General features: G+C 39.0%; 1 protein-coding gene across 4 annotated transcripts in view; it reads right to left on the bottom strand.

Moving 5' to 3' along the window:
* HECW2 (HECT, C2 and WW domain containing E3 ubiquitin protein ligase 2) overlaps window positions 1-25,483 on the bottom strand; it is a 398,266-nt gene that overhangs the window by 114,470 nt on the left and 258,313 nt on the right. For all 4 annotated transcript variants that reach the window (XM_074399331.1, XM_074399332.1, XM_010336479.2 and 1 more), the window contains 6 exons: window positions 17,238-17,332; window positions 12,059-12,134; window positions 7,457-7,626; window positions 4,984-5,126; window positions 2,861-2,961; window positions 1,071-2,423 (listed from right to left, as the gene is read on the bottom strand). In XM_074399331.1, coding sequence (XP_074255432.1) covers window positions 1,071-2,423; window positions 2,861-2,961; window positions 4,984-5,126; window positions 7,457-7,626; window positions 12,059-12,134; window positions 17,238-17,332 — 1,938 coding nt within the window. The remainder of the gene's footprint in view (window positions 1-1,070; window positions 2,424-2,860; window positions 2,962-4,983; window positions 5,127-7,456; window positions 7,627-12,058; window positions 12,135-17,237; window positions 17,333-25,483) is intronic.

The raw sequence follows: 25,483 nt of genomic DNA, 5'->3' as shown, positions 1-25,483 counted from the left end.
TTTCTCTGTTTAGTCTCATTTCCCAAATGAGAAGCTAGGAACAAAAGAAAATAAATAGGAGGTGAATGCTTAGAAGAGGGCTTCCTGAAGAACTGTCTTCTGCCTGTATCCCTCCCCTCCTGCAACTTCTCCTTCCTCATCCCTTGGCCACAGTGGCTTTTGTCCTGGTCATGCACTAATGCTTTAGGGTCACATGGTGGCTACAATATAATAAAGGAAACAGAAAAAAAGGAGGAGGAAGAAAAGAAGGGGATAATGTAGGCAGAAAAATAAATTACAGAAGAAAATCATTCCTATTTCTGAGTTATGCCAGTTAGACACATGAAATTGCTCTTTGATTTTTAATGCATCCTCTCAGGCCATTTAATAGAAATCACTCAAGAGAGCTGCATTCACTGAGTGTAATACAAACTGCAGGTGTAAATGTGTATCCTTGCTTACAAAAACAGCTCATTCTTCAAATCAGAATGCATCGCCTAACTTAGTTGACATTCCTAAACTGTGGAAGGCAAAAATATTACCTTTGATGCATAGCATACATTTATCTTTCATTGTGAAATTTTAGAAAAAAAGGAGTGACCAGGTGTCTCTCATACCTTTGCGGATTACACTAAGGTTGAAGCTGCCAGCCTGTTTGGTTGTGTATCTACAAACCCAGGTCCCAATAGAGACCCATTATTTGTTTGAAGACTGCTGTTTAATAGGCCTCTTACTTCAGCAACAGACGATCCATTTTTTTAAAAAGCACTGAATTTGAACTCAAGCCCATCTGGATGTAAATCATCCTGCCTTCTTCCTTGCTATGTGATAAAGTCCCTCAGCCTCCCCACTCTGAAGCAGGAGGCCTAATCTAGAGGAAGGGCTTCAGCTGCCACACATTTGTTTGTTACCTGTTTCCTTCTCTTCCTGGCCCGATTTTCAATCTTGCCTCTCTTCCCCTGCTGAACTCAAGGTGAGGAATTCAGGTAATAAGCAACCTGCGGCCTTACTTACATTGAGGGGAAAACTACAGAACTTCCCTCTGCACAGCTATGATCGAACCAAGAGCCACAGTAGTGTCCACATCCTACCTCCAGTAGCGCCATCCTCCTGGGCAGTCGCCCCTTCACAGGTGCCTTGGGCCTCCCCAGCACTGCCCTCTTCTTGGGGTGGGCTCTCGGCAGCAGCTGTGGCTCCCTCCAGGCTCCCCCTCCGCTGCCAGACCTCCCCCAGCTCCTCCTGGTCAGGTACCGTGGCCGATTCTGCCCTGGGCCCTTCCTCCTCCCCACTGGGCACCTGTACCGCAGGTAAAGAACCAGGAGTGCACACAGAATCCTGCGACCCTTCGGCAGGGCCGCTGCTGGTGGGCTCTGCTGCACAGGCTCCATCTTCCTCCTCCTGAGAAGAAAAGGCTGGGGTTTCGGGAAACCGTGCGCTCTCAAGAGAGGAGCACCGCGTCTCCACAGAGGACAGCTGCGTGGTCACACTCTCATTGCAGGAGCTGTCAGCACATTCCAGGTCACTCTCTCCCTCGGGCCTGGTGCTGGCTTCGCTCACACTCTCTGTCCTGGCAGGATCACTGGGTTCTGTTTCAGAGGACACCTGGGAAGGCTCAGAGCCCTGATCGAGAGACTCGGTCTCACTGACAGCTCTTCGGCTTCCTCCCGATGCATCAGAAGTCCCCGTGTCTGCCCCACTTGTGGGCTGATCTGCCTCTTGAGAGCCACACAATTCAGCACTGGCCTGATCAGCACTGGGTTGAGACTCTGGGCCGCCTTCATCTTCCTCTGGGACTGGGCCTGCAGGTAAGGAGCTCTCTGCAAGCTCTGGAAGATTTTCTGGCTTATCCTCAAAGGAAGTGGCTTTGTGTGAGGAGCCTTCCTCATTCTCAACAGGGTTGTCCTCTGGCTTTGTCTGAGATATCAGGCTTCCATCATCAGCTCTGGATGCCCTGCTACACATGATGAGGCCTCCCTCCTCCTCCAGGGAAGACGGGTAACCCAGGTCTTGCTGGAATTCATGATCTTCTTCATCTGAGTCAATATGAAGCATGGCATTGAGTCTTGTGTCGGTGGGGAAACTACTCCTCAGTTTCGGAGAGGCACCCATGGACCTCTCAGAGCAGGAGGCTGTCCCCGGCCTGGAGTGGCCATTGTGTTCGACAGCATCTAAGTAATCATTGAGTGAATCCTGACGTCCTCTGGGAGGTGAGGTCCTTGAAGAAGTAGAGGTTAATTCCTCTGTGTCTATTTCCAGAGTGGAGCTAGTCCTGAATGAATGCTTGGGGGTCCCATCAGCAGCACTGTCCTCAGAAACTGGCCCATTAGTGCACACCTGGCTGTCATGATGGCTCCCTGGCATGTCCTCATCATCGGAAGGGCTACCTAAGTCTCCATTCACAGAATTGACTCCAAGTATTGTGCCAACAGCTTCTGGAGAGGCATCTGAATGAGAAAACAGCATTTCTAAAAATGAACTAGAAATAACAAATGAATGTTTTATGACCTATTTGCTTTGCCACCAATAAGTTCAAATAATTCATTCATTCCACTGAGGGCTCTCTATTGGCTTGCTAAGATTCACCACGCACTACTAAACAAGGAGACTGCTAGTCAGTTTGGCACAGGAGCTATATATGTTAATACGGCTCGAAATTCGACACCCCAGTTTCAAAATGCAGGCATCAATCTAAGAGACATTTTGGGGCAAAATAGGCTTTCCTACTTGCTTAGAAATTTTCAGCAGGTAACTATTTGACAGCTGTTTTACTTTCAGAACAGGACACTAATTCGATTCTGTTCAGAAGCAAACTGACAATTGAGTTAGGTCTAATGAGTTTTTCCTATAGCAATGTATTCATGCAGATATATTTATATCTCACCTTCATGAACAGAAGATGTAACCTCCACTTTAAATTGGAGGTACCCACTCACATGGTCAGCTGGGAGCCTTCTGCCAAGGTTGTAGCTGAGCATTTGATCACTGCAAGAAGAAAAATGCTTCTTTCATCCCGACTACACTGGAGTCAGCCTTCGCTTTCTTTCCACAGGCCACCCCCCAAATCCCTCATATCTCTCTTAAAACTTTCAGACTCACAAGAACATTAAAGACTCAAGGCACATTATAGTCCAATGTAATATTATTCATTCACACAAATGGAACGTTTATAAACCCAGGACTAAAAGGAAATGTTGCTGTAAGAAAAATTATTATTAGGAGCACAAGATATCATATGCTATGTGATATTTTTAAGGACACTGATTCGCTCTCTCACTGCAAAGGGTGACCAGAAAAAGGAGATTTTGAAGGTCATAAAGGAGCTGTGAAAGGCCTCAAGTTTTAGGGGTTTTTTGACTCGAGTGCAAAAGGGGAGAGGGCCTGGTTCCTCAGCATTTAGCACAACAGGAAGCTGGTTCTAAAAGGACACTCACAGCTAAGGACTATCACCCAACACGGCACACAGGGCACTGTGCAACATCCTGAAGAACAGGAGCTGGGAGTTAGGAGACAGAAGCACAAGACCACAAGAATGAAAGGGCCCTTCATACCCAAGACGGCAGCCCTGGCTGTGTGATGGGGAGGGGGCCACTAAGCTCTGCTTCCTCACCTGTAGAGTAAGGAGGCTGGAGCTGCTGGCTCTCCCTGCTGGGAAGCCTGGCCTTTCACTGATTCTCAGGGTGCCTTGTGAGCAGTGCTTATGGGATGGTTGGCAAAGCCAGATGTGCCACTGTGGTGGAGTCATGTCCCAGATCTGGAAGCAGGCTCAGTTTTTGCCCTACCTGGGCCCCAGACTCAGGCTGCCTGCCTCCTCAAGGATGGAGTTGTCCATCCGTTTCAAGTCTTTGTATCAAAGTCAAATGCAATTATTTCATTTTCTTGCACACAGCAACAATCTTATTCTGAATTAAATGACTTATTCTTTTTTTTTTCTTGAGAGGGAGTCTCCCTCTGTTGCCCAGGCCAGAGTGCAATGGCATGATCTCAGCTCACTGCAACCTTGCCTCCCAGGTTCAAGCAATTCCCCTGCCTCAGCCTCCTGAGTAGCTGGGATTACAGGTGCTCGCCACCATGCCCAGCTAACTTTTTGTATTTTTAGTAGAGACAGGATTTTGCCGTGTTGGCCAGGCTGGTCTCAAACTCCTGACCTCAGGTGATCCACCGCCTCAGCCTCCTAAAGTGTTGGGGTTACAGGCCTGAGTCCCTGCGCCCGGCCAACTTATTCTTAATTAAGGAAAATCATCAAAAGGATAGTGCCAAATCACTCCACCTCTGCTCTCACACTGCCCTCTAATGGCTATTTCAGAAGGAAGACACAATGTTTCTATCTACTGTTTGCTCCACTGTACAGTTTAGAGCCTCTAGTCAGCTATGCATTATTAATTTGCATAACTTGTTTTTGTTCTTCTCTATCTCTTCGGTATTACTTCTTACTACTTTACTCACAACTTAAAAAAGCTCACAAAAAAGAGACATTACCCATTAAATTTTGAGTATGTCAATGAATAAATTTTAGTTGCTTGAATGAATGCATATATCTAGGAGCTTTATAATAACACTTCCTCAAGTCTAGTTCTTGTTTTTTATGGCTCCAAAACAAGATTGTTTCTGTTTTTCAAGAATAACAAGTTCTCTGGATGGAATTAATTAGGATAAAGTAGGCATCAACCTGACCTCAGAATTCTGCTCTAAGGAGAAGATTTTATAAAAAAAAAAAAAAAAAACAACTTCAATATCCTGAGAAACAATCAAACAGTATGAGATTTGACACTGAAATGTTAATGGTGGGTACATCTTGGAAAAGATAAAGATACAAAAAATATATATAATTAAAACAAACTACTTTTTATCAAGTATATTTTTTAAGTGTAATGATGTTTTTATTTTAAAAAGAATTGTGTTACTACTTCTAATCAGTATAAAAAGTCCTAGGACTACCAAGTTTCACTCCATTTTTCCCTCTATGAACTAATCTCAACAAGATCCCCAAAGGTAAGGGCTGATTACCCGATGGCTTGTCGCTCCAGCAGCCTCTGGACTGGTATGGTTAGTTTTCCCAGAAAACGCTTTATGATGGGACGGCTCTTGGCAAATTTGTCTTTAATTTCAATTTCTAAGACATCAGTAAGAAGTGCAAAAAAGGAATATTTCTGAAAACACAAACAGATAACATGCTGGTTCAAAAGAAAGACAAGCATGATACTATATCATTTTATTTGTATAGGAAATGATCTCTTAAATTCTAACAACAGAGTTCCACAAAGCTAGAAACAGCTGCAGCTATTGTCAATCCTTTATTCACTCAGAATCATTAGCATTCACCACGATTAAAAAGCATCAGTCAAGGATCTGTACGACAAAGGAAGCCCTATCAGTCAATCATGCAGCCTTTCCTAGTTTAACAGTTTTAGGAGATGTTAATCAAATATTAAGTTATGCACAATGCAATTTTAGTACTCCCTACATGTATTGTTTCTCAATTCTTTGATATTTAATATCTTGTTATAGAATGGTTTAGAATTAACTAGTATATTTGATTGACAATTTGAAACCCTAATCTCATGAAATTCTGAAGTTGCAAAACATGGTTGAAAATACTCCTCCACTTAGTGGTTAAAATAGGAACATCTGCAGAATACTGTGGTTTCCCTGATAAATATTAAAACAATGTTTAAATGGAATTTTTACTTAAGTTTATAAGGCATGCAGGGTCATTTCTTCTGGGACAGAAAAATAAAAGTATGAGGTTAAGATAGGTTTTGTGGTTTTCATTTTAAGAATGCCACTGGAGAAATTTTGATTGGACATTAATAAGGATATAAAATAAATAAGAAGAGTTTTACTCACAGAGACTTTTACACATATAAATCTTCACTTTACCTTTAGAACAACATAATTTTCTGTTTAAGGATGAGAATCTCAGGATAAGTAAATGATGGAGCCAGAAATCTAACCTAAATCACTTCACTGCTTCCCTGACAGTATCCATGCAACTATAATGATGTGAATAGTGTTAGCCAACTTTTCACTTGGGTGCCTTCAGGTTTATCTAATCATAACAATTAAGGTTTTCCAAAGGGCCTTACAATTTGGCAGTCTGCTTAATGGAAAAAGGTACTTGCTTAGAATAAAAAAGCAGAGTTGAAGCCCCACTTCTATCTCTGAATAGTTAGTCCCATAAACACTTTATGCTTCAATTTCTTAAACATCAAAATGAAGATATGATAATCTCATCCTCTGTGCCTCCCTTTTAGGCTTGCACTGATGACATGGTCAAAAACTTTGCAAATTAAAAATGTTAGAAAAATAGTTACTGCTTGTTTCATTATCATATCTATCATGCACCTTCTAGAATCATACTGAGATATATTTTTATGTCTTCTAGGCTTTGAAATGTGTTAGACTAAGTGGCATGCCCTTAAGAGGTTTTTTGTTTTTTTGATTTTTGGTGTTTTTTTTTTTTTTTTTACCATGATGAGATTATTAGTAGGTTTTAAACCAAGTATAAGAATACAAGCACCATTCATTCGTCCATCTCCAAAACCACAGGAACCGCCCAGGAGAAATGCCTTGCAGGGTTGGCAAGTCTCAATAACCATAGCTTTTCTCTACTTGGTTTTAGATCCCCTGAAATACCTCTCTCCAATTAAATATTTCTACAACATTGTTAGAACATATTGTTGTCATTAAATATTTAGGGCATGATCTAATTAACTGTGTAACTCCTATGCCAGCCCAGAAACATTCTCACATTAGTTATGTAAAACATAACTCAGATCTCTGAGAAATGGGAGGGAGAGCTCAAGCTTTGCTCATTAGGTAAGAAGTGTCTGCTCATTCTTCGACTTTCCATAGTTCAAATGAGAAAACCCTTTGCTTGATTTTACTGATATGGTGCACTGGGATGACTGGTAGCATACTATAGCTGTGTGGAAGTCTAAAATACCATCAACACAATCTGGCTTCACTCAGGATAATGACTCCTTGAATGGCTCATCTAATTAACAAAAATCTAGAAATTCATAAAACATTTGCCAAAGCCCGTAAAGAGAGAAGTTCCTTTAATTTGTACTAAATGTATGCTACAACAAAATATCAAAATTTTAAATCAAAACCAGATCAGTATTGCTGATTCCTCTTGCCTCACGCCCCACTATGACTCTACAAGACAATGTTACTGATCTTGTCCTTATTTAAAATTTTCACATTTTATTCATCATGAATTTTTTGCATTGAGAGTTTAAAAAAAAACTGCATTAAGATATTTAACAACTGAGTTTTTTTTGGAGGCTCCTTTGATTGTTCCCCTGAAGTGAGAGCTTCATTTGTCTTACTCTAGACCTGGCTCTGGAGAGACGGGAATAGCTCATTCACACTGTACCCCTTTTCCAAGAGAACCCCTAGACACTTCATAAACAACCAAGAAAGATTGGGCTGACTTCCTCACTGTCAAGTAGGAGATCCCTGAGGATCATCTTACCTCTCGGTGCCAAATTGGATTAGTGGTGTTACTGATGATAGTAGACCGTCTCTCCTGCCCGTGGTGGGCACAGGTGGGGAAACTGCTCTTCTTCCCTGGCTGAATTGACATCTTAAGATAGGGGTCAGGATTGAAGAACATCCCTTTCTTTAGCCCAACTGCCCTAAGATCTTTAAAGAAAGAGGGAAAAGGAGGGAGGAACGAAGAGAGAGCATGAGGGAGGGAGGAAAGGAAGGAGGGAGAGAGAGAAAAAGGGACAGAGGAAGGAAAGATCCATATATCCTGATTAGAACAAGCAACTCAAAGACAATTTGTTCTTAAATAAACACACAGGAAGCTCTAAACAAAAGCAATTCAGTAACACAATAGCAGTTATTCACACTATGGTTGCTTAGGTAAGTGAAGACAAAGGCTTATGGCACTAATTCCAGCAGACGGGTCTCCTAATAGGCAGCAAAAGTGAAGCCAAACCTTTAGCACCACCTCACATTCTCTAAACTGACTTTTCCTAGGAATTCCTTGGATTCCAACATGTGCAACTTCACCACCTTTATCCTAGGGCAATGTAATTCGGCAACCAGAATTTCAGACAACGTCTTGAGAGAAATACTTAGTAAGCAGCTCACTGAAAAACATGTTCCTTCATGAGAGCAAAATGAATCTTTTACATATACATGGAACTAAGTTTAACTGGAGATGAAACGTCAGCGCATATATTCATTTGTACTACATTTAAATGTCATATACATTCCATAAATGTGATGAATGTTAGGGAAAATGTTTTCTGAAATGTGAGTGCTACCTGCTATTTTAAATAGCCAGTAAAGTAACTTAAATATTTGATGAATGCCCTATTACTCACCTTAGATTCACAAATTGCTGTTTCACGTGAGCTGCTAAAAGTCCTAGCCAAAGTCCATTTTAGTGAGAAGATTGATATGTTTTCCATGGTCAGGCTAAGAGACATAATCATGTCAGGAAATAAAGCTGGCTCCACTGAGTCTTCAATATTTTCTGAGAGTATCAGCTTGAATAAGATAGGTCTGGGAGCTAAGTCATCTTTGAAAATGCTGGAAAATCAATCTAGGGATGTTCTAAACACTATGGTTCAGAGAGCAATTCTGCATATAGTCCCTGAACCTCCAAAGAACTTTGTATTACCCAGATCAGCTGGCAAACAGACCCTGGATAGTGACCCTAAATTACAGGAGGTCACCAGGGTCATCCCATATAAGCTTATTCCTGAAACATAAGGTCTTTTTTAGAAAAATAGAATTGCCCTGAAGTTGCCCATAGAGCCATATCCTCGAAGGAGTGCTCCCAGGAGGTGGCTCACCAGTGGCCCACAAGAACTCATGGTCCAGGTACATGTGCTGAAAACACTCCAGAAATGTCTGATGACACATACCTGGCAATAAAGGGGGGAAGTTTGATATATCTGCAAATATTCAAAAAATTCAACCAAGAGCATGTTTTTGTTTGTTTGTTTTTGAGACCGGGTCTCGATCTGTTGCCAGGCTGAAGTGCAGTGGCGCGATCTTGGTTCACTGCAACCTTCGCCTCCTGGGTTCGAGAGATTCTTTGCCTCAGCTTCCTGAGTAGCTGGGATTACAGGCACGTGCCACCACACCCAGCTAATTTTTATATTTTAGTAGAGATGGGGTTTCATCATGTTGGCTAGAATGATCTCGATCTCCTGACCTCGTGATCTGCCTGCCTCGGCCTCCCAAAGTGCTGGGATTACAGGCGTGAGCTGCCACACATTGAGAACACTGCATGGAATACATAGCAAGATCTTTGATCTGAAAACCAGCGGGAGAAGGAAAAGACAGGTAAATAGCTAGGTAGGCACTTCAGAGAAGCTGCCATAATCTCATTAGCCTTGCAGTCCCCATTCCTGACACTTCATAAAGCACATAGTCATTATTAAATGCAGAATTTGCATCTTACTGTCAATTTAATGATGCTACATATTTTCACTTGATTTTCTTCAGCAGGGAGCAGCTTTGAGAAGAAAATGCAATTGCCACATTTATTTTCTTGCCTTTCTTGATTATGTTCCCCTTGAACTCAGACAGAAGAATGATATTCTTTATATATTAAATATATGCCCAAAAAAGGGATTTCTCTGTACCAAATGAAGAGTAACATAGACAGAAATGAATGTCACAAAGTCTGTCAGAGCTAAATCACTCACAAAAAAAAAATTCCTTTGAACAAAAAGCATTCCACCCGAAGATTAAGTAACTGTGGTAAACAATATCACTGTTAGATAAGCCCAACACTAAACTTTCCACAATGGGACACTATACAAATAAATTTTCCTTAATAAATACAACAAACTACCAATTCTTTATAATCTGATTATTTGGTTCCCTTTATCCATCTCATTTCTGATCTTTTCTTTTTTGTCTTTTACATATTCTATTGCTCACAAATATCCACACCATATAATGGGCCAAAGGACTCAAAGTCACAAAGGTATGATGTGTTAAACATCCTAAGTAAAGCCTTATTTGGAGTATGTTTTAAATATTAATCAAAATATATTTTTATTTTTAGCTGTAAAATTCAATTATTTGTGCCCCTACTTATTCATAATAATCAGGAGTGGAACATTTGTAGGCAGTCATTCTACAGTGCTTAAATGCTCTCAGATAAATATTATCATTCCCTGTTAGTATGCTACAACCAGTTCTTTTTTTTTAGAATTAACATTATAGAACTGGTTTCAGTTCCTAGTCATTTCTGTACACTGTCTGCAAATGTCAGGCTATATGGTAAGAAATAAAACAGATGTTAGGTAGCTAGCCTCCACGTGAATAGAGGTGCGATGTTGGAAGAAATGTGTAAGGAAGAAGCATTTGCCTGTGCCTCAAAGCTTATTTCCTGCTTTTTAGGAAAATGGCCTAGGAATTTTAACTTACAGATGGTCATTCTCACATAGTCAGTTAATAACATCCCATCTGGAGTCAAAATCAGTACGTCTGTGTCATGCTTAGAATGATACGAATCACCTAAAAGCACAGGGTAATAATTTTAAACTAAGAAAACAATGGTTTATATGACAACATCATGCTGTACACCATAAAAATAAACAATTTTTACCTCTCAATTGAAAAGACAAAACCAAGAAACCTGTGGTGTGGTCATACTCTAAATTTTCTTAGCTATCGGGGTTGACAAATCGTTTCCTGCCTGTCACCAGGTATTTCAGTAGCTTCAGACCGTCAGTACTGTGAAGGTTTAAAGCCAAGTATCCAGCCAAAATGTTTTTAGGCAACAGGCAGATGACGGGGGTAGGGACATAGAACCACAGGCAGTGGTTATTTTTGGTACCCTTCTAAAAACCTAAATATTTTTTAAACCCTGAAGGTTTCCAACAAAACATATTTATTGGCCAAATTTGATCCATAAGTCACTGGTTTACAACTGCTGAGATTCACCAGAGAAGCAAAGTAAAAAAGCAAGGGAAAGGAGAAACTTGCAAAACCAAACACAGATACTCAGAAGGCCGTGGGCCAGCAATGAACTGATGTGTACATTTTAGTCATATGTGGTGATTATGCGTTGTGGAAGCGTCTGTTTCAGGATCAGGTCTTCTAACTCTCACTCTTGAGAACGTCTATTTTCACTTACAATGTCTTTCTTTTTCAGTCAAGGAAAGTGGATCTAATTTAAATTTTGGAAGTACTACAACTACAGAAAAGTGAAAACAAAACATCTTCCAGTGACGGAGATCCATTAGACTTTATTTTCTATGTATTATAGCACAGTTATATCTTTTAAAAGTCTATTTCAAATATGGATTTTCTTAGAGTTTTCTTGCCTTTATGACTACCAATTCATTTTCTAAAATCAGTGCCTTTCAAACTTTTTTGACAGTGTCCTATGTATGAAATACATTTTACATTGCAACCTAGTATACACAAATATAAGCATGTATATTATTGTATATAAAGATTTTCAGTTTGTATAAATTGATGCTTTATCCAAAAAAATTCCTTTTAGTGGTAAACTCTGACATTATTTTTTTTTAATTACTGATTTAACTAAATCAAACTTACAAACTGCAAATGAGTCCTGTCTTATGCCTTGAAAACCAGTGCTTTACTTGTACGGCAAACAGACAAGCAATTTGAACAGTTCGCTAGTCAGAAGACAACCCAAAAATAATTGGCTTATCCACGTTTCAATTTGTATTTGTATTCCTCCACAGATAAAGAAGTATATTGGCTTTTTCCCCCCAGTCTTCAAATTGTTCCTTTCTGTAGCTGAAGTAAGAATAAATTGTTTTCAATAATCAAAGCTCCTCAGTGGGGTTAGCACATTTTACATTACAGTTTTTTTTAACTAACTATACATATTTATATACACTGTCTATCACCAGAAAACTTGGTAGAAGAAATAATTTCTGAATTTATATTAATAATTAATTGTATCATCGTAAGAGATATACCTGAATTTTCAGAAGTATGACCCCCAAAAAACTAGTTCACATATCATCATATCCTATACAAAAGTCTGTAGAAAGAAGTGACCACTCATACCTTTGAAACCGTACACTTTCAAACTGGATGTCGCATTTAAAGACATTCTTACCTGACAGTGTAAAGCTAACGAGTTTCCGAGAATGCAGGTTTCCTGAAGCACCTCCCTCCATGCCTTCTGCCCCCATCTGAAGAGAAAAAACATGCGTCTGAAGTTTCAGAGGAGTATGATGCCACTGGATCTATCTAGGAAACCATGTATGTTCACAAATGTAATGGTTTTTGCATCAGACATGTACTGTATCATGTGTCCTTTCATTTCCCAATCTTGGAACAGAGACACAAATGCTAATTCTTGGAGGAAAGATTAAAATGTAATCTTAACCCCAAATAAAAAATATGTAAGCTTCAAAATTCCCAATAACTATGGATCAAACTTTTTGCCCTTTGATAAGAATATAGTCCTTTTTGCCCTTAGATAAGAATATAGTTGATTTGTAGTAAATATATTACTATTACTATATTAAATGTTCCTTTCAGTTAAATATCAAATTCCTTCAGATTTGTTAGGGAAACTTAGAATAGATCAAACAGTTGATTTATATCAGACTTATCCATATGTATAGAATTCTCTCTTGTCAAGTATTTCTGAAAATCCACATGGAGTCCTACCTCCTTTGTAAGCTTGTGTTCTATTGTGCTGCAGGTACATGGCACATGCTATTATAATTAGCAATAATAAGAATTTGCAGTGCTATTATGCTGATAACCTTTTCCTAAAAGCTTTTGAGTAAATTATACCTCACAAGAAGCCAGTAATTTATAAACCACCTAGCAAATTTAGACCATTCTCTCAATTTATGTACAATTAGTGCACAATTTGGGGTACATCAGGAAGAAAAACCTTCATAATATTCTGCCAAAGAAGTCCACAATACTGTAAGAGACAGAATTGAAGGCAGAATATACCCAAATGTGGGAAAGAGAACCAGGTTTTAATTCTAAAGTTTAGATTAAATTCTTCCGACAAAGATTCTTTCCTTGAGCACACTTCAGTCAGGCTCTTTTGAGCCCTCTGCTCAACTCGTCAGGCCTTGGGCTTCTATCTCCATCCTTATAGAGTCCAGTTTTAGCAAAAATCCTGCTATGACAGTTTGGAGAACCCCCACCCTCAGTATGTAATCACCCTCGATATCAGATCAAATTCCTCATCTCCCAACCATCCTCCATGTGATATTTGATCATTCTGGCCTTCCTTCAGCAAGAATTTCGTGAGGTCAGTTTAACAAGAATCCCTTAAGCTCTTAGTAATTTTCCATCCACCAATCCCTCCACTCTAACCCTGCTCCTTGACTATCAACCCCCAGTTTCCCTTGTTATATTTGGAATTGAGCCAATTATTTTTATTATTTTTTAAGATGGAGTCTTGCTTTGTCACCCAGGCTGTAGTGCCTGGGTTCACTGCAACCTCCGCCTCTCGAGTTCAAGCAATTCTTCTGACTCAGCCTCCCAAGTAGCTGGGATTACAGGTGTGTGCCACCGCACTTCGCTGATTTTTGTATTTTTAGTAGAGACAGGGTTTCACCATATTGGCCTCGAACTCCTGACCTCATGATCCTCTGCTGGGATTACAGGTGTGAGCCTCTGTGCCTGGCCAAATTGAGCCAATTCTATATGGAGTTATCTTTCCCCCTATTGCAATAGTTCCTGATTTGAATCTGCTTTTAACTACTTACTTAACCACTGTCCATGTCCGTTTTTGTTTTTGTTTTAACTCTTTCTCCATTTTATCTTTGCTGCATTCCCCACACTTCTATAAAAATCACTCACTACAAAGAGATAAAAGCCATCACTAATCTAAGCAAAATTGAGAAATTCCATTCAAATTTTGAAATGTAAATTTCTACTGCCTCCACTGTAACTCCTGTACCTTAATCAGACTATTTTGTGTGCCACTTAACTGCATCCTGATTGCTTCACATGTCCTCTACAACACACCGGGGTCCATCCAGGTACCTGTATTTCCTTCCATCTATAGATCCAACTCCTTGATCATAGAGTTGGCTCTCAATAGACACGTGTGGTTTATTATATTGTATTGTACTCCTCTGACTCAGCATTCCCAGATTAACTATAGGGCAGAGGCAGCAGTACACTGGCCGGACAACTAACTGCTGTGGTCATCTCATCCTGCTTTCACCACACGCTACCCCGGACTACGACTGAGACGCACCCTTGGCAACCTGCCACTCCTTCTGTGCCTGGGCACAGGAAGACATCCCAGAAACTGCAGCCTCTTCACAAATGGGCTCCACAGCCCAGTAAAATGTGCCACCCCTTAAAACACAACTTCTCAGTCAGCTGTGGATACTTGTGCTAAATGAGGCTGAAACAATTCATAACTTGTCTTCATTTAAAACCTATTTAAAAATTATAAGAAATCATGAGAAACAAAAATGTCCTCTAATTCTCATTTTTCAAAAGTAATTCACCATCTAGCAAAAGGCTTCTCTGAAACAATTCTCAAAGGATTCACAGAAAAACAGTGTCCTACACAACTCTGGCAAAATGCTCGTCTGAAATAATATCCAAATAATTCAATTTTGTCGTTCATTACAAAAAAGCCAGGAAAGACCAGGTACAGTCCCTGTACCACTAGATACAGGGACATTCAGAATAATAAACACATCTGTACTCAATGTTTAGAGACTGGCTTTAAAATAAACTCACTCCATAGATTCATTCCAGGAAAACCCAGAAACAACACTGTCAACCAAGTGTTGAAACAATACATGGTAGTGAGTAACGGCAGCCTTAATTTGTCCCTGAAGCCGAAGGATTTCCTGTTTCAAGTATCTGAGACACATATCACTGTGTACGCTGATGAATGACAATGATATCAAAATACTAATGACAGAGAAGTCACATTTTTTTTTTAATCTTTGATGCACTGCAAAAGGATATGTGAGAAAAGAGATCAGATGATTAGGATGACAGCTCATTTTCTTCCATGTGGAGTTTCCCAATTACTTCTTCTACATCTATTCTTTGTATGTGGCCATGGTATAATTGCACTAAGCGAGATTTGTAAGTATGAAGGATGTCAATCAGTCACAATGACTAAACATATGTCATATACCTAAGTGACCATCATGCTATTAGAGAAACATAGTCCTAACCCTCAAAATTAGGTTCCATGAGGCACAGTCTTTCAGTGTTGGACATAAACCAAACTGTTTATGTTATGTTCAATGTTGGACATAAACCAAACTGTCTCAAGCTTGGTCAGAAATCGATTAACCACCCATTGCATTAGTCAGTCTTTGAACCAAAATACACTATTCTGATTGCCAATGCTGTATCTGTGAAGCTTTTAAGATCCTGTGAAACTTGTTTGAAGCAAATTAATTATCTCCAAACTATCCACAGGCTTTGACAGAGCAACATCAATGCAAAAATCAATGGAATAAGATCAGTGTTCAACAAACCATAAACTCCCACTGCCTTTAATGATATCTGAATATTGAAATTGCTCAAGTCTAAAAAAATCTAAATCCAGAAAATGCTTAATCACGTTTGAAAGTTATTGTCTAATTTCAGACACAATGATTTTTTTGAAGATTTTAAATAGTCCCAACTCTTCTAGTTTTATAATTTTTCTTTTTAGAATATTAACTAAAGTCTGTTTCAGCGCTTACTATGTGACATGGAAGATTCTGCAATCAACAATTGCTATTCACTTTGTGACCTTCAAAGTCTCATATAGTAAATGTAAGCTTTTCTTTTATGTCCTATACTATGTTTACTACAATGGAAACTCACATATATTTCTAATGTGAGCAGAGGAGTTTGATGTTGAGGATTTTGCACACACAATTCCCTCTGCCCGAAATGCTCTTCCCTCCCTCTTCATCTATAAAGACTCTTCACCTATTCATCCTTCAGATTGTCTCTCGGACATACCTTCTTCGGGTAAGCCTTCCAGGAATTTTCTGATCAGGACAAATCCTACTACATAGAACATGTTCTCCTACCCCTGTTTTTGCTCTCCCTCTTACAATTATCACTCAAATAAATATAATATTTGATTGATGTCTCTCTCCTACACCAGACCTATGAAATCAATGACGGCGTTTTTTTCATCATTTCATCTGTAGTGGTGGCACAATGCTTAGTACTTAGCAGACATCTAATGAATATTTGTTTAAACGAATAGATAAAAGGGAAAGACTGCTTGATACAGAGGTACAAGCACTATCAAGAGACAGCATAAGGTAAGTGTGAACAATTTCAAAGTGCCATTTGCAAAGACTGCTTTTTGAAATTCAACCTGACTACTTGCCTATTTTCAAAAATGCAAGCATCTATAAATGTGGGTATACACACATAGCCACACATAGAATGCCATAAAGATTCTGTGTCATGGGGTCAGTATTTTTTGTATGCCTTCAAGAGCTCATTTTTATTAATAACTAATTAAAACTAAGTAATTTACAGATCTTGGACTCTAAGAATCTCCCCAAATCACCTGATTCCAACCACCCATATACAGTGGAGCCAGGTATTGTGAGACTATTAGATTCTAAAATAAAATTAAACAAAATCACAAAATTGCCATTTTAGAAATGGGCAGGTTTTCTTTCAAAAGTCCAACACAACACGTTTCCTACAAAAATAAATTAGGTATCTGTTTCTTCAACTGAGGGCCTGACTTCTGAAGTTAACTTCTGAAGTTAAAGAAATTGACTTCCATTGAGTTCCAAAATATGAACAGTATCTTTAGGTACTAGACCCGAACTCCGCATTGAGAAGGAACCAGCACTAAGACCTTAAGGAAACAGTGCATTTGTGACTTCCAACTTATATTCTCTTCCATGCAACAGCTCCCTGAGTTTACTGGCAGGTAGAATCACTCACAATTTAAATGGTTAAAATTCACATAAAGTCCAGTGCCACTCTTTCCTACCAACTGGTCGCCCAGACTAAGTTTAAAACCTTCCAAGATGGGGCACTTTGCTTCATGAATGGGCTCCCTGCTTCATGAATGGGCTTCCTGGAGAGTGGACTCTACAAACGGCTGTTACATATCAAATCCTATGTTTCCACTGATTTGAATAAGGGATTCAGGTATGTCAACCTTTTAAGCTATTTCCTTTCCTGTAACAGTATCCACACTGTTATGTTTCCTTTTTCATTGTTCCTGATAACCCTGTCAGGACTGCAGAGGCGAAAACAGAAATCAAGTCCCAGCATGGATCTCAAAAGGGAGCTGGCAGTTAAGGGGCACTCACCATCACAGCTGGGTTCTTCACGGTGATGCAGGGGGTTGTGGCTCGCAGGGCCCCACTAATGCCGTGGTAATATTTAAAACAGATCTTTATCTCTGCTGCAAAGCAATTGGAGAAAAACGGTAATTTAAACAGTGAAACAAGTCATTTAGGAATCGGGTGTGGAAATCCAACATATCACCTCTCAGGGAATCCTACTTAGGACTCTGAATGACCTGTTTGCTTCCACTCAGAGGCAACAGATTACATCAATTTCAGTTTGATTTTATATGCTTCTCTGAAACTTTCTAACCTCTCGAACATATCAGAAAAATGATGCATGAAAACAACATGCCAAGATAGAAACAGTGTAGCGATAAGAATGGGACTAGCTAGCATTTGCTGAGGTGCTCCACAATGTGCCACTGTGTTATCTCTCACATTCATGTTGTTATTGAACCCTCCCATTAACCTTGAGAGGCAAAAATTCCTGTCCCCATATTACAGATGATATATTGAGGTTTGCTGTAGGCCAGACAGGTAAGAAATGACAGAGTCAGGACTCAAACCCAAGCTGTCTGATTCCAAACCCTTCACTCATAACCTCTACATTGACTGTAGCTGTCAATGGAAATAGAGGGAAGATAGTCTAACAAAACATGGAGGTATACTGTAGTCGATTCTCTAGTGACAGGGTCTGGAAATTCCTATTATTTTAATTTTCCAAGTCATTTAAATACACTTAGTAGACAAGGATCAAATCTACAAACAATTGATGTCTGTATCTCACTGCATGTGGAATCCACATACTTCACAAACTTTGTTCTGATAATTCCATTTTGATAGAAAGTAATACAAATGCCAATTATGGTTTTTGGAAAGCACCTGCAATTCCAAAGAGCATGAAACCAAACTGTGTTAAAGATAAACCTACAGTCACTGGAATATCTCTGTATAGACAGCGTCTGAGTCACTGAACTGTCACTGCGAGATGCATTTTTCCCAAGACGTCATTCTAAATATGCAAGGATGCTGAAGGGCTGAATCCTAGGCTACAGGAGGGAGTTCCTCTCTCAACAGAATCACCAGGATTATTAAAGTGGGGGTGCTCAACATATCTCCCTAAGGAAGTTCATCTTCCACTGACTTTCCTGACTGCACCAAATGGCCTCCTACAGAGTCTTTGGTTTCCTTATTTTAAGAGGAAGAGATAATAACTGAAGAAAAATTCTCTTCCAGAAATTTATATCATTACACTATTCCTACCAATGATGAAATACTAAATCTCAAAAAAAAAGTTGTTATGGGGTAAAAATATTGAGTCTGTCTATTATTTATGTTACTCACTACCCAATAATTCATAATTTAATAAGCATAATCGGCCAGACTATTTTTACTATGTACCTGTCACAGCACATGGCCAGGCAGCAGTGTGCCAGACAATGCAAGGGAATCAAGGAAAGGTTTCTGGTCTAGTGGGTGCTCTGTAGTGTAGCTGCTGAGATGCCAACTGCAGGCATGGCAAAATACAGAAGACACACACTGAAAAGGAAGAGCACCAGGTAGAAGAGCATAGAGACCGTGGAGAAGATGAGAGACGATATGGTGGAATCAGAAAGGTGTCATGGAACAAACAGGTCTAATGGATGAGAAAAATGGGGCTAGAGAGAGTTAGGAGTAAGGAGTGGCAAAAGCAGGGAGGCACTGATGAAGCATGCGGGGTCTGAGGAATAGCAAGATGACCTACGCAGGAATTCTAGCTTTACTATCACTTTGTCTTCCTGAGAAGTCTTCTGCAAATGACTTTCCTGAACACTAATACGGATTTTTGGTTATTTTCGAAATAGCTGGACAGATCTGAGCAAACTTTACTCTTCCACTTGCTTTTTTCCAAGACATAGCATGTACTTGCTTTTTTCCAAGACATAGTATGTAGTCTGCAAGAACAAACCTGAGTTGTACGCACGAGGACTGTCAAAGCAGAATAAAAGTATGGTAACATGCATGGGGATTGAATTATTTGGACATGAGCTCATTGGTATCACACTCTTAATGCTGGGAAAGCAACGTTCATGGCTCTGCCTGCAGCAGCACCTCGTAGATAAAAGCAATGGTTAGTGAATGAGCAGGTTATTTTTTCCATAGAGAGAAGTGCATTTTTATAAGACATCTTCCCCTAGCTCTCTCTCAAGTCAGGATGCTATTTGCGTTCCTAACGTTTTAATAGTCAGCTAGGTAACAGATAATGAGACCAAAGAAAAAGTGACTGCTTTTTTTTTTTTTTTTTTTGGAGGGTGATGATAATCATGCCAACGTTGCTAGTCGAAAGCATAGAAAAAAATAAACATTTTGGGTGTTATTTTATTCCTTGCTATAACAAAAATCTCCAACCCAGATGACAAAGTAGAATCCCTGAAACTAAGATCAATGTATCCTGAATTGCACAAAAACAGATTTTCTGGGCATGATCCAACCCTCCAAATGCTACAGAGCTGTGTTGTCGAATCAAAAAGCTGAGGGAATTTCCACAGATCAACCATTACAAAACCACACACGCAGGTTTGCCACTAGAGAGGAAAACAATCCTGGACAGAATGAAGAGTTGTTTGCGTAGGGATGGAAACTAGCTGGATCCTTCAGCAGGACATCAGTGAAGATTCCTGCCCCTTAAAATACCAGAACGTTCAGCTCTGAGTGGGAGTTTTTGTCTTCAATATTATTTAATGTTTTAGAAAGTCACACAAGATTTTTTAAAAAAAGGTGTAACTAAGCAACATCCCCTCTGACAAAGGGAGAGAGCATCATTTTGGTTAATGTATTGGAATATTTTGATTATTGGAAGAGATAACAGGAGAATACTGAGAAGGATGGAAAAGGGAAGTTGGTGCCCAGGGGCATGGGCTTCTGTTCCAGCTACAATGTGTAACCTCTAACTGCAAAAGGAACATTTCCAAAAAAAAAATGCTATTTCTGAGAAATATATACAAAGGCAGGTGGAAGTAAGCACAGGCATGATGACTGAGCATCCAATTAGGGAGTAGCCTAGTGATCAGCAGAGCCCAGCCCTGTTCATAAGCAGGGGAGATGGAGGACATGGAGCAAAGAGCTATGAATGAGTCCATCTATCCTACAGGCTTTCCTCACAGCCTCATGTGGCAGGCAATATCTCCCCCTGCTGGCCGCAAATTATGAAAAAATATATATATATAATGTATTTGTATACATTTGTATAGAAAAATATTTTAATATTTGCATATATTTGTATATATCCAAATATATATATATATATATGTCTCCATTCCTTTAGGCTGTAAAAAGAAGAGTATTTTGAATCCACTTATCAAAAGCATGTTGCCTCAGAGAGCAGTGAGCCAGGAAAAGGGAGAGGCATCCCGTATTAACCTGTAAGGACCTGCTGTCGGCTGAGTCAGGTCTGGCCTCAAGAAGAAGACAGCAGAGCACAAGCAGCATCTCCCCCCCGAGGTCCCTTCTGAACAGCTGAAGCTGGTCATAGTTCATGGCAGTATATGGGCCCCTTTCAATAATCTTCAGAGTATGTTAACTTACAGTGTTACTAAAATACAAATTTAATACTCTGTATTTGGATGTTCCTAAAACAGAAAAGCCCATTTATTTTCAAATTTCTGACTAATTTTCATAAATACAAATGACAATGTCCCTCAGGGTAGCAGCATGCCCACTCCCCTCTACCATGGGTCGGAGGATGAACATCTGTGAGACATCACTTGGGACATATTCAAGGGCAAGTTGGGGAGGCAGAGAGGCTTTGAACAGTGTTTAGGAATTTAAACCTGTTCTCAAGCAAAGGGGTTTCTGTAACTGTGCGATTCTGACACTGCATTTTAAAGCAATCATTCTACTACCTGTTTAAAACAAGAATATATGTCTGGGTTTGTATATGAATAAACTATTTCCAAATAGATAACTTGACACTGGTTGTAGTGGTTGCCTTCAGGGTGGAAAAACTGGCAACTGGACATGAAGCTGGGGAGACTTTTACTTTCAATTTTTATGCTTTTTAAACGTTATACTCTTTCATATATTACCTATTCAAAATTATTTTTTAGAAAAGCAATTTCAGCTCAGCTGTATTAACCCTAGGCATTTATATAAGATTATATTTCAAGCCCTCTCTGAGAAAAAAAAAAAAAAAGGTTTTATAAGCCACTCCCTGTAAGAAATGGTTTTGCCTCAGATTAGGATCTTATCCATCATCTTAAATAGCTACACGATTCACTTAGGCAGTAGTTAACAGCCTGTTCCTATTTAGAGAGTCTGGATGTTCCCCAAGTTTCTAGAAGTTGAATATTTTGAAGCATAAAGATAGATGGAATATAAATATCCTTCTTTCTTTAATCATTTCTATTTTACTGAAATGGTAGAATAATCTTTAAAAAAATCAAGCTAATTATAATTTATTCTAGAACATGACTTTAACTGTTGCCCTATGTGTTTTCATTAAACTATTAATATTATAATTCTGATTCACAGCTTTACTCCTCATGCTTTTGAGGAAATCTGCCCACATGCCAGTGACATGCTCACTTGTCAGTTACACATCACTGCAAGTTGTCTTCTCTTTAACAAAGACCAGTGGAGCCTGAAATGGCCAAGCCTTCCTCTGCTAAAACTCAGAAAAACAAAAGGGACAATAGCCATGCAGATGTGGCAGAAACCTAATAGGAATAAAGAACTAACTAGAGCTAAAATATAAAGTATGAGGATGGGGGATGAAAAGCATTAAATCTCCATTCAAGGGGCAAAAAAAACCTTTCTGATATTGGTGGGAGGGGACTTAGAAATTGTGAAAGTTACAGAAACAGCTCTGATAGTAAAAATAAGAGACTGGGGCCACCCATCTTCACCAAATAAAAAGGCACCTTAACACACCTATTTTGGGAATTGTACCAACCTGAGCACCACTCAGAGGGGAGACTCTCACTCACGACTGTCACTTGCATACTTTTTTCTAATCCTATATATATTTCCCAGGGCTGGGATAGGTAAGTATGTGAAATCACTATGTAATTATAAATTTTAAAAATTTGTATACAAATATCAGGTTTTTGTCATATTCCTCAATGATTACCTATCAATTCAGTACACAGCAATGCAGGATGAAGTTTAGTACCTCTAAGCTCGCTCACTGATACAAAATTTAGTGAGTACCGAGAATAAGACCTAGTACAAAGATAGCACTCAATGAATATTTCAGAATAGATAGGGAGATAGATGGACAGATGGATAGAAGGAAGGAAGGAAGAATAAAAAGCAATATGAATAAATTAATGACCATGACCCATAAAAGACTGTATAGAATAAAACAGACATTCTTGCATGCCAAGACAACTTTTGAAACCTCTTAAATTTTAAAACTCACGAACGTATACCGCACAGATGACCCATTCAGGGTCTGTGAGCCTGAGCTCTCTTGAGGAATATCTGACTGTCTTATGACAAGCAGGTGCAGATGAAGTTGAACCTCCTCTTGAATGCCCAGAGGATCATCTACCCACATTTACACTTGGTTTTGTCCTTCAAATCCATTCGGGAAGCCCTATACTGAAATAAGTTTGGATTAACTGCCTCCTCTGGGGATTTATCCAGACAAACTAAAGCCATCTTAAATTTTCAAACAGCCCACATAGTGCTCACATCCAGGTTTTCCCTTAAACTTTAATAGATCAATTATCAGAGATTTTTAAAGCTTTGTTTGGATTTCTGGTGAGCTAAAGATAAATTTCCTTTCTGCAGATGGAAACAAACATTTTTAAATACTTTAAGTTATCAAGATTGGAGGTGGAAAATATTTTAGAAGCTGTCTTACTCTTCTCAATTTTTTAAAAAAGTTCCATGCCATCAGCTCCAGAGATTCAAGCAACATTCCATTGTGAGTCCCTTTAAGAATGCTCTAGCTAGACAATGGGTTTTAAAAATGACATCCAGCCGGGTGTGGTGGCTCACGCCTGTAATCCCAGCACTTTGGGAGGCCAAGGCGGGTGGATCACTGGAGGTCAAGAGTTTGAGACCAGCCTGGCCAACTTGGTGAAACCCCATCTATACTAAAAATGCAAAAATTAGCCGGGCGCGGTGGTGCATGCCTATAATGCCAGCTACTTGGGAGGCTGAGGCAGGAGAACCGCTTGAACCCAGGAGGTGGAGGTTGCAGTGAGCTGAGATCACACCACTGCAATCCAGCCTGGGAGGCAGAGCAAGCCTCTGTCTCAAAAAGAAAAAAAATGACATCCAAAGACACAAACTTTATTTCTAGGCACTATAAATATGATTACAACTTATGTTATATTGCAAGGGTAGGGATGAGTGTTTTGGGGGCTGCTGCTTCATTCTAATTAGTAAAGAAAGACTTATTCAAAGGAGAATATTTCTGAAATTACTATTCATTGCCCTGAACTTTAACTTACACTAATTTTCTCAGTCTTGAAAAAATGCATCACTGAATTGTAAAACAAAGTTTTACAATTATGCAATCCTCCCAATTTTATGAGAAGAATTAATGCGGAAATGCTAAAATACTGAAAAAAGAAAAAGAAAAAAAAACTTTTCTTCACTCCCAACTCCTCGCTTCAGTGTGAAGTCCATTTCTATTAAATACTAGGGGGAGATGTAGAGAAACCAGTCAAGACAGAGCCATTTAACTACAGCCTTATCAGCCAGGACGTTATGAATCTCTAACACTTTCAAAGGGAGAAAGAAATCAATCAGAGCAAAGGGGATACTCTGTAAATGGGCTTTTTCTCACATAATATTCCAAATTATAGCAGCATGTGGTACTGACTTCTTCCCAGGGATTCACATGAGCCTTGTAATATCAATCTGCACACTCCAACAGGCAATGATTACCAGCAGCCTTCATCATCTTGGAGTGATTTTACTCCAAAGGAAGTGATTTTACCTTTTCCCCTGAAGTTCAGTTGGCAATATTTCTCAGCTAGATCAGCCTTTTAAACACCAGGATCCTTTCAAAAGAGGAATCACACTGAAAGTAAAACCAGCTATTTCCCATTCCATTTTCCCCACATTCTTTTATCACTTATTTCCTCATTACTTAGATAGTTGTTTGTACTAGCTGGAACAATGTTGGAAAGTAACGTAGACATAGGTAAGAAAAACAAATCATCCATAATTCCACTTGCCAGAAAACATCCTCATTCACATGTTGGCAAGTTTTCTTTTAAACTGTTTCCTACATGCTGTGCTATTAGCTAGGATTCTGCTGAATATATCTGCTTCCCTTTTCCGACCTTCCTTTCTCTCTGCTTTTTGTGAGCAGTTTCTCTAAAAAACTACATTCCTTTTAAGGTTTAAAGAGATAATCCAGCCAGAAATTGAAATATGAAAAGAAGACATTCCTCATGGGGCAGAAGCAGGATTAGAGAAAGTTCTAGAATGTTGATTTACTACTAAGAATGGTGGAAGAAATTATCTAATGCCTTTAATAGCAATTCAAGTAATAGATGTTAATCTTTTAAGATAACTGTGTATTAGAAAAGTTTTATATGCTTCAACAAAAATATGCTTGTGGCAGGTTTCCACTTAATGAAGTCTTAATGTTCACATTACCAAGTACTACCTTTAAGTACTAGTACCCACACATTCTCTTTTATATTAAATCTTTTGCATATACTAGTCTTAAGGCTCACTCAGAAGCTCAACAACTCAGAAAAACTTTAAAGAGCTCGTTTTTTCTACATTAAAGAAAAATAAATTCTGTAAATGTAGAAGTTAACTGGACAAACTAGTAAATCATTTATTCCTTAATTCTTCTATATATTCCACAAAAATATATTGAGTATTTACTATTTTTCTATAATATTGGTGGCAACTATAAGTAATATCATCATACAACATAAAAAGGGGCAAGTTATTTTTGTGAACCAGGTACTATATACAAGCATTTGAATTTACAAATGACTGTAACACTGGATTAGTTGGGTAATAGCTGAGTTATTTGCAGCCGGTGTCTGATTTTCTAGTAAGCTGACCTCAACGGCAGTGAGACCCAGGCCATTTCATCAACACTTTGAAAAGACTGGGGTCCAAACACGAAGTTATTCTGCTGCTGGCAAAAATTATAATTAGGTATTTCAAAGGCAAGTCATGTTATTAAATTAACTGAAATCTTGAATTATTCTTTCTGAAATTAATATGAGTAAATATTAATTACAGATATAAAGAGTATATAAAAATGTGTAAAGTATTAAAGTAACCATGCATAATTTATATACCAT

This window comes from Saimiri boliviensis, chromosome 5, assembly GCF_048565385.1.
Source record: "Saimiri boliviensis isolate mSaiBol1 chromosome 5, mSaiBol1.pri, whole genome shotgun sequence".
Lineage (NCBI taxonomy): Eukaryota > Metazoa > Chordata > Mammalia > Primates > Cebidae > Saimiri > Saimiri boliviensis.
The sequence above is the reverse complement of the archived record's forward strand: the minus strand, read 5'-3'. Positions and strand labels throughout refer to the sequence as shown.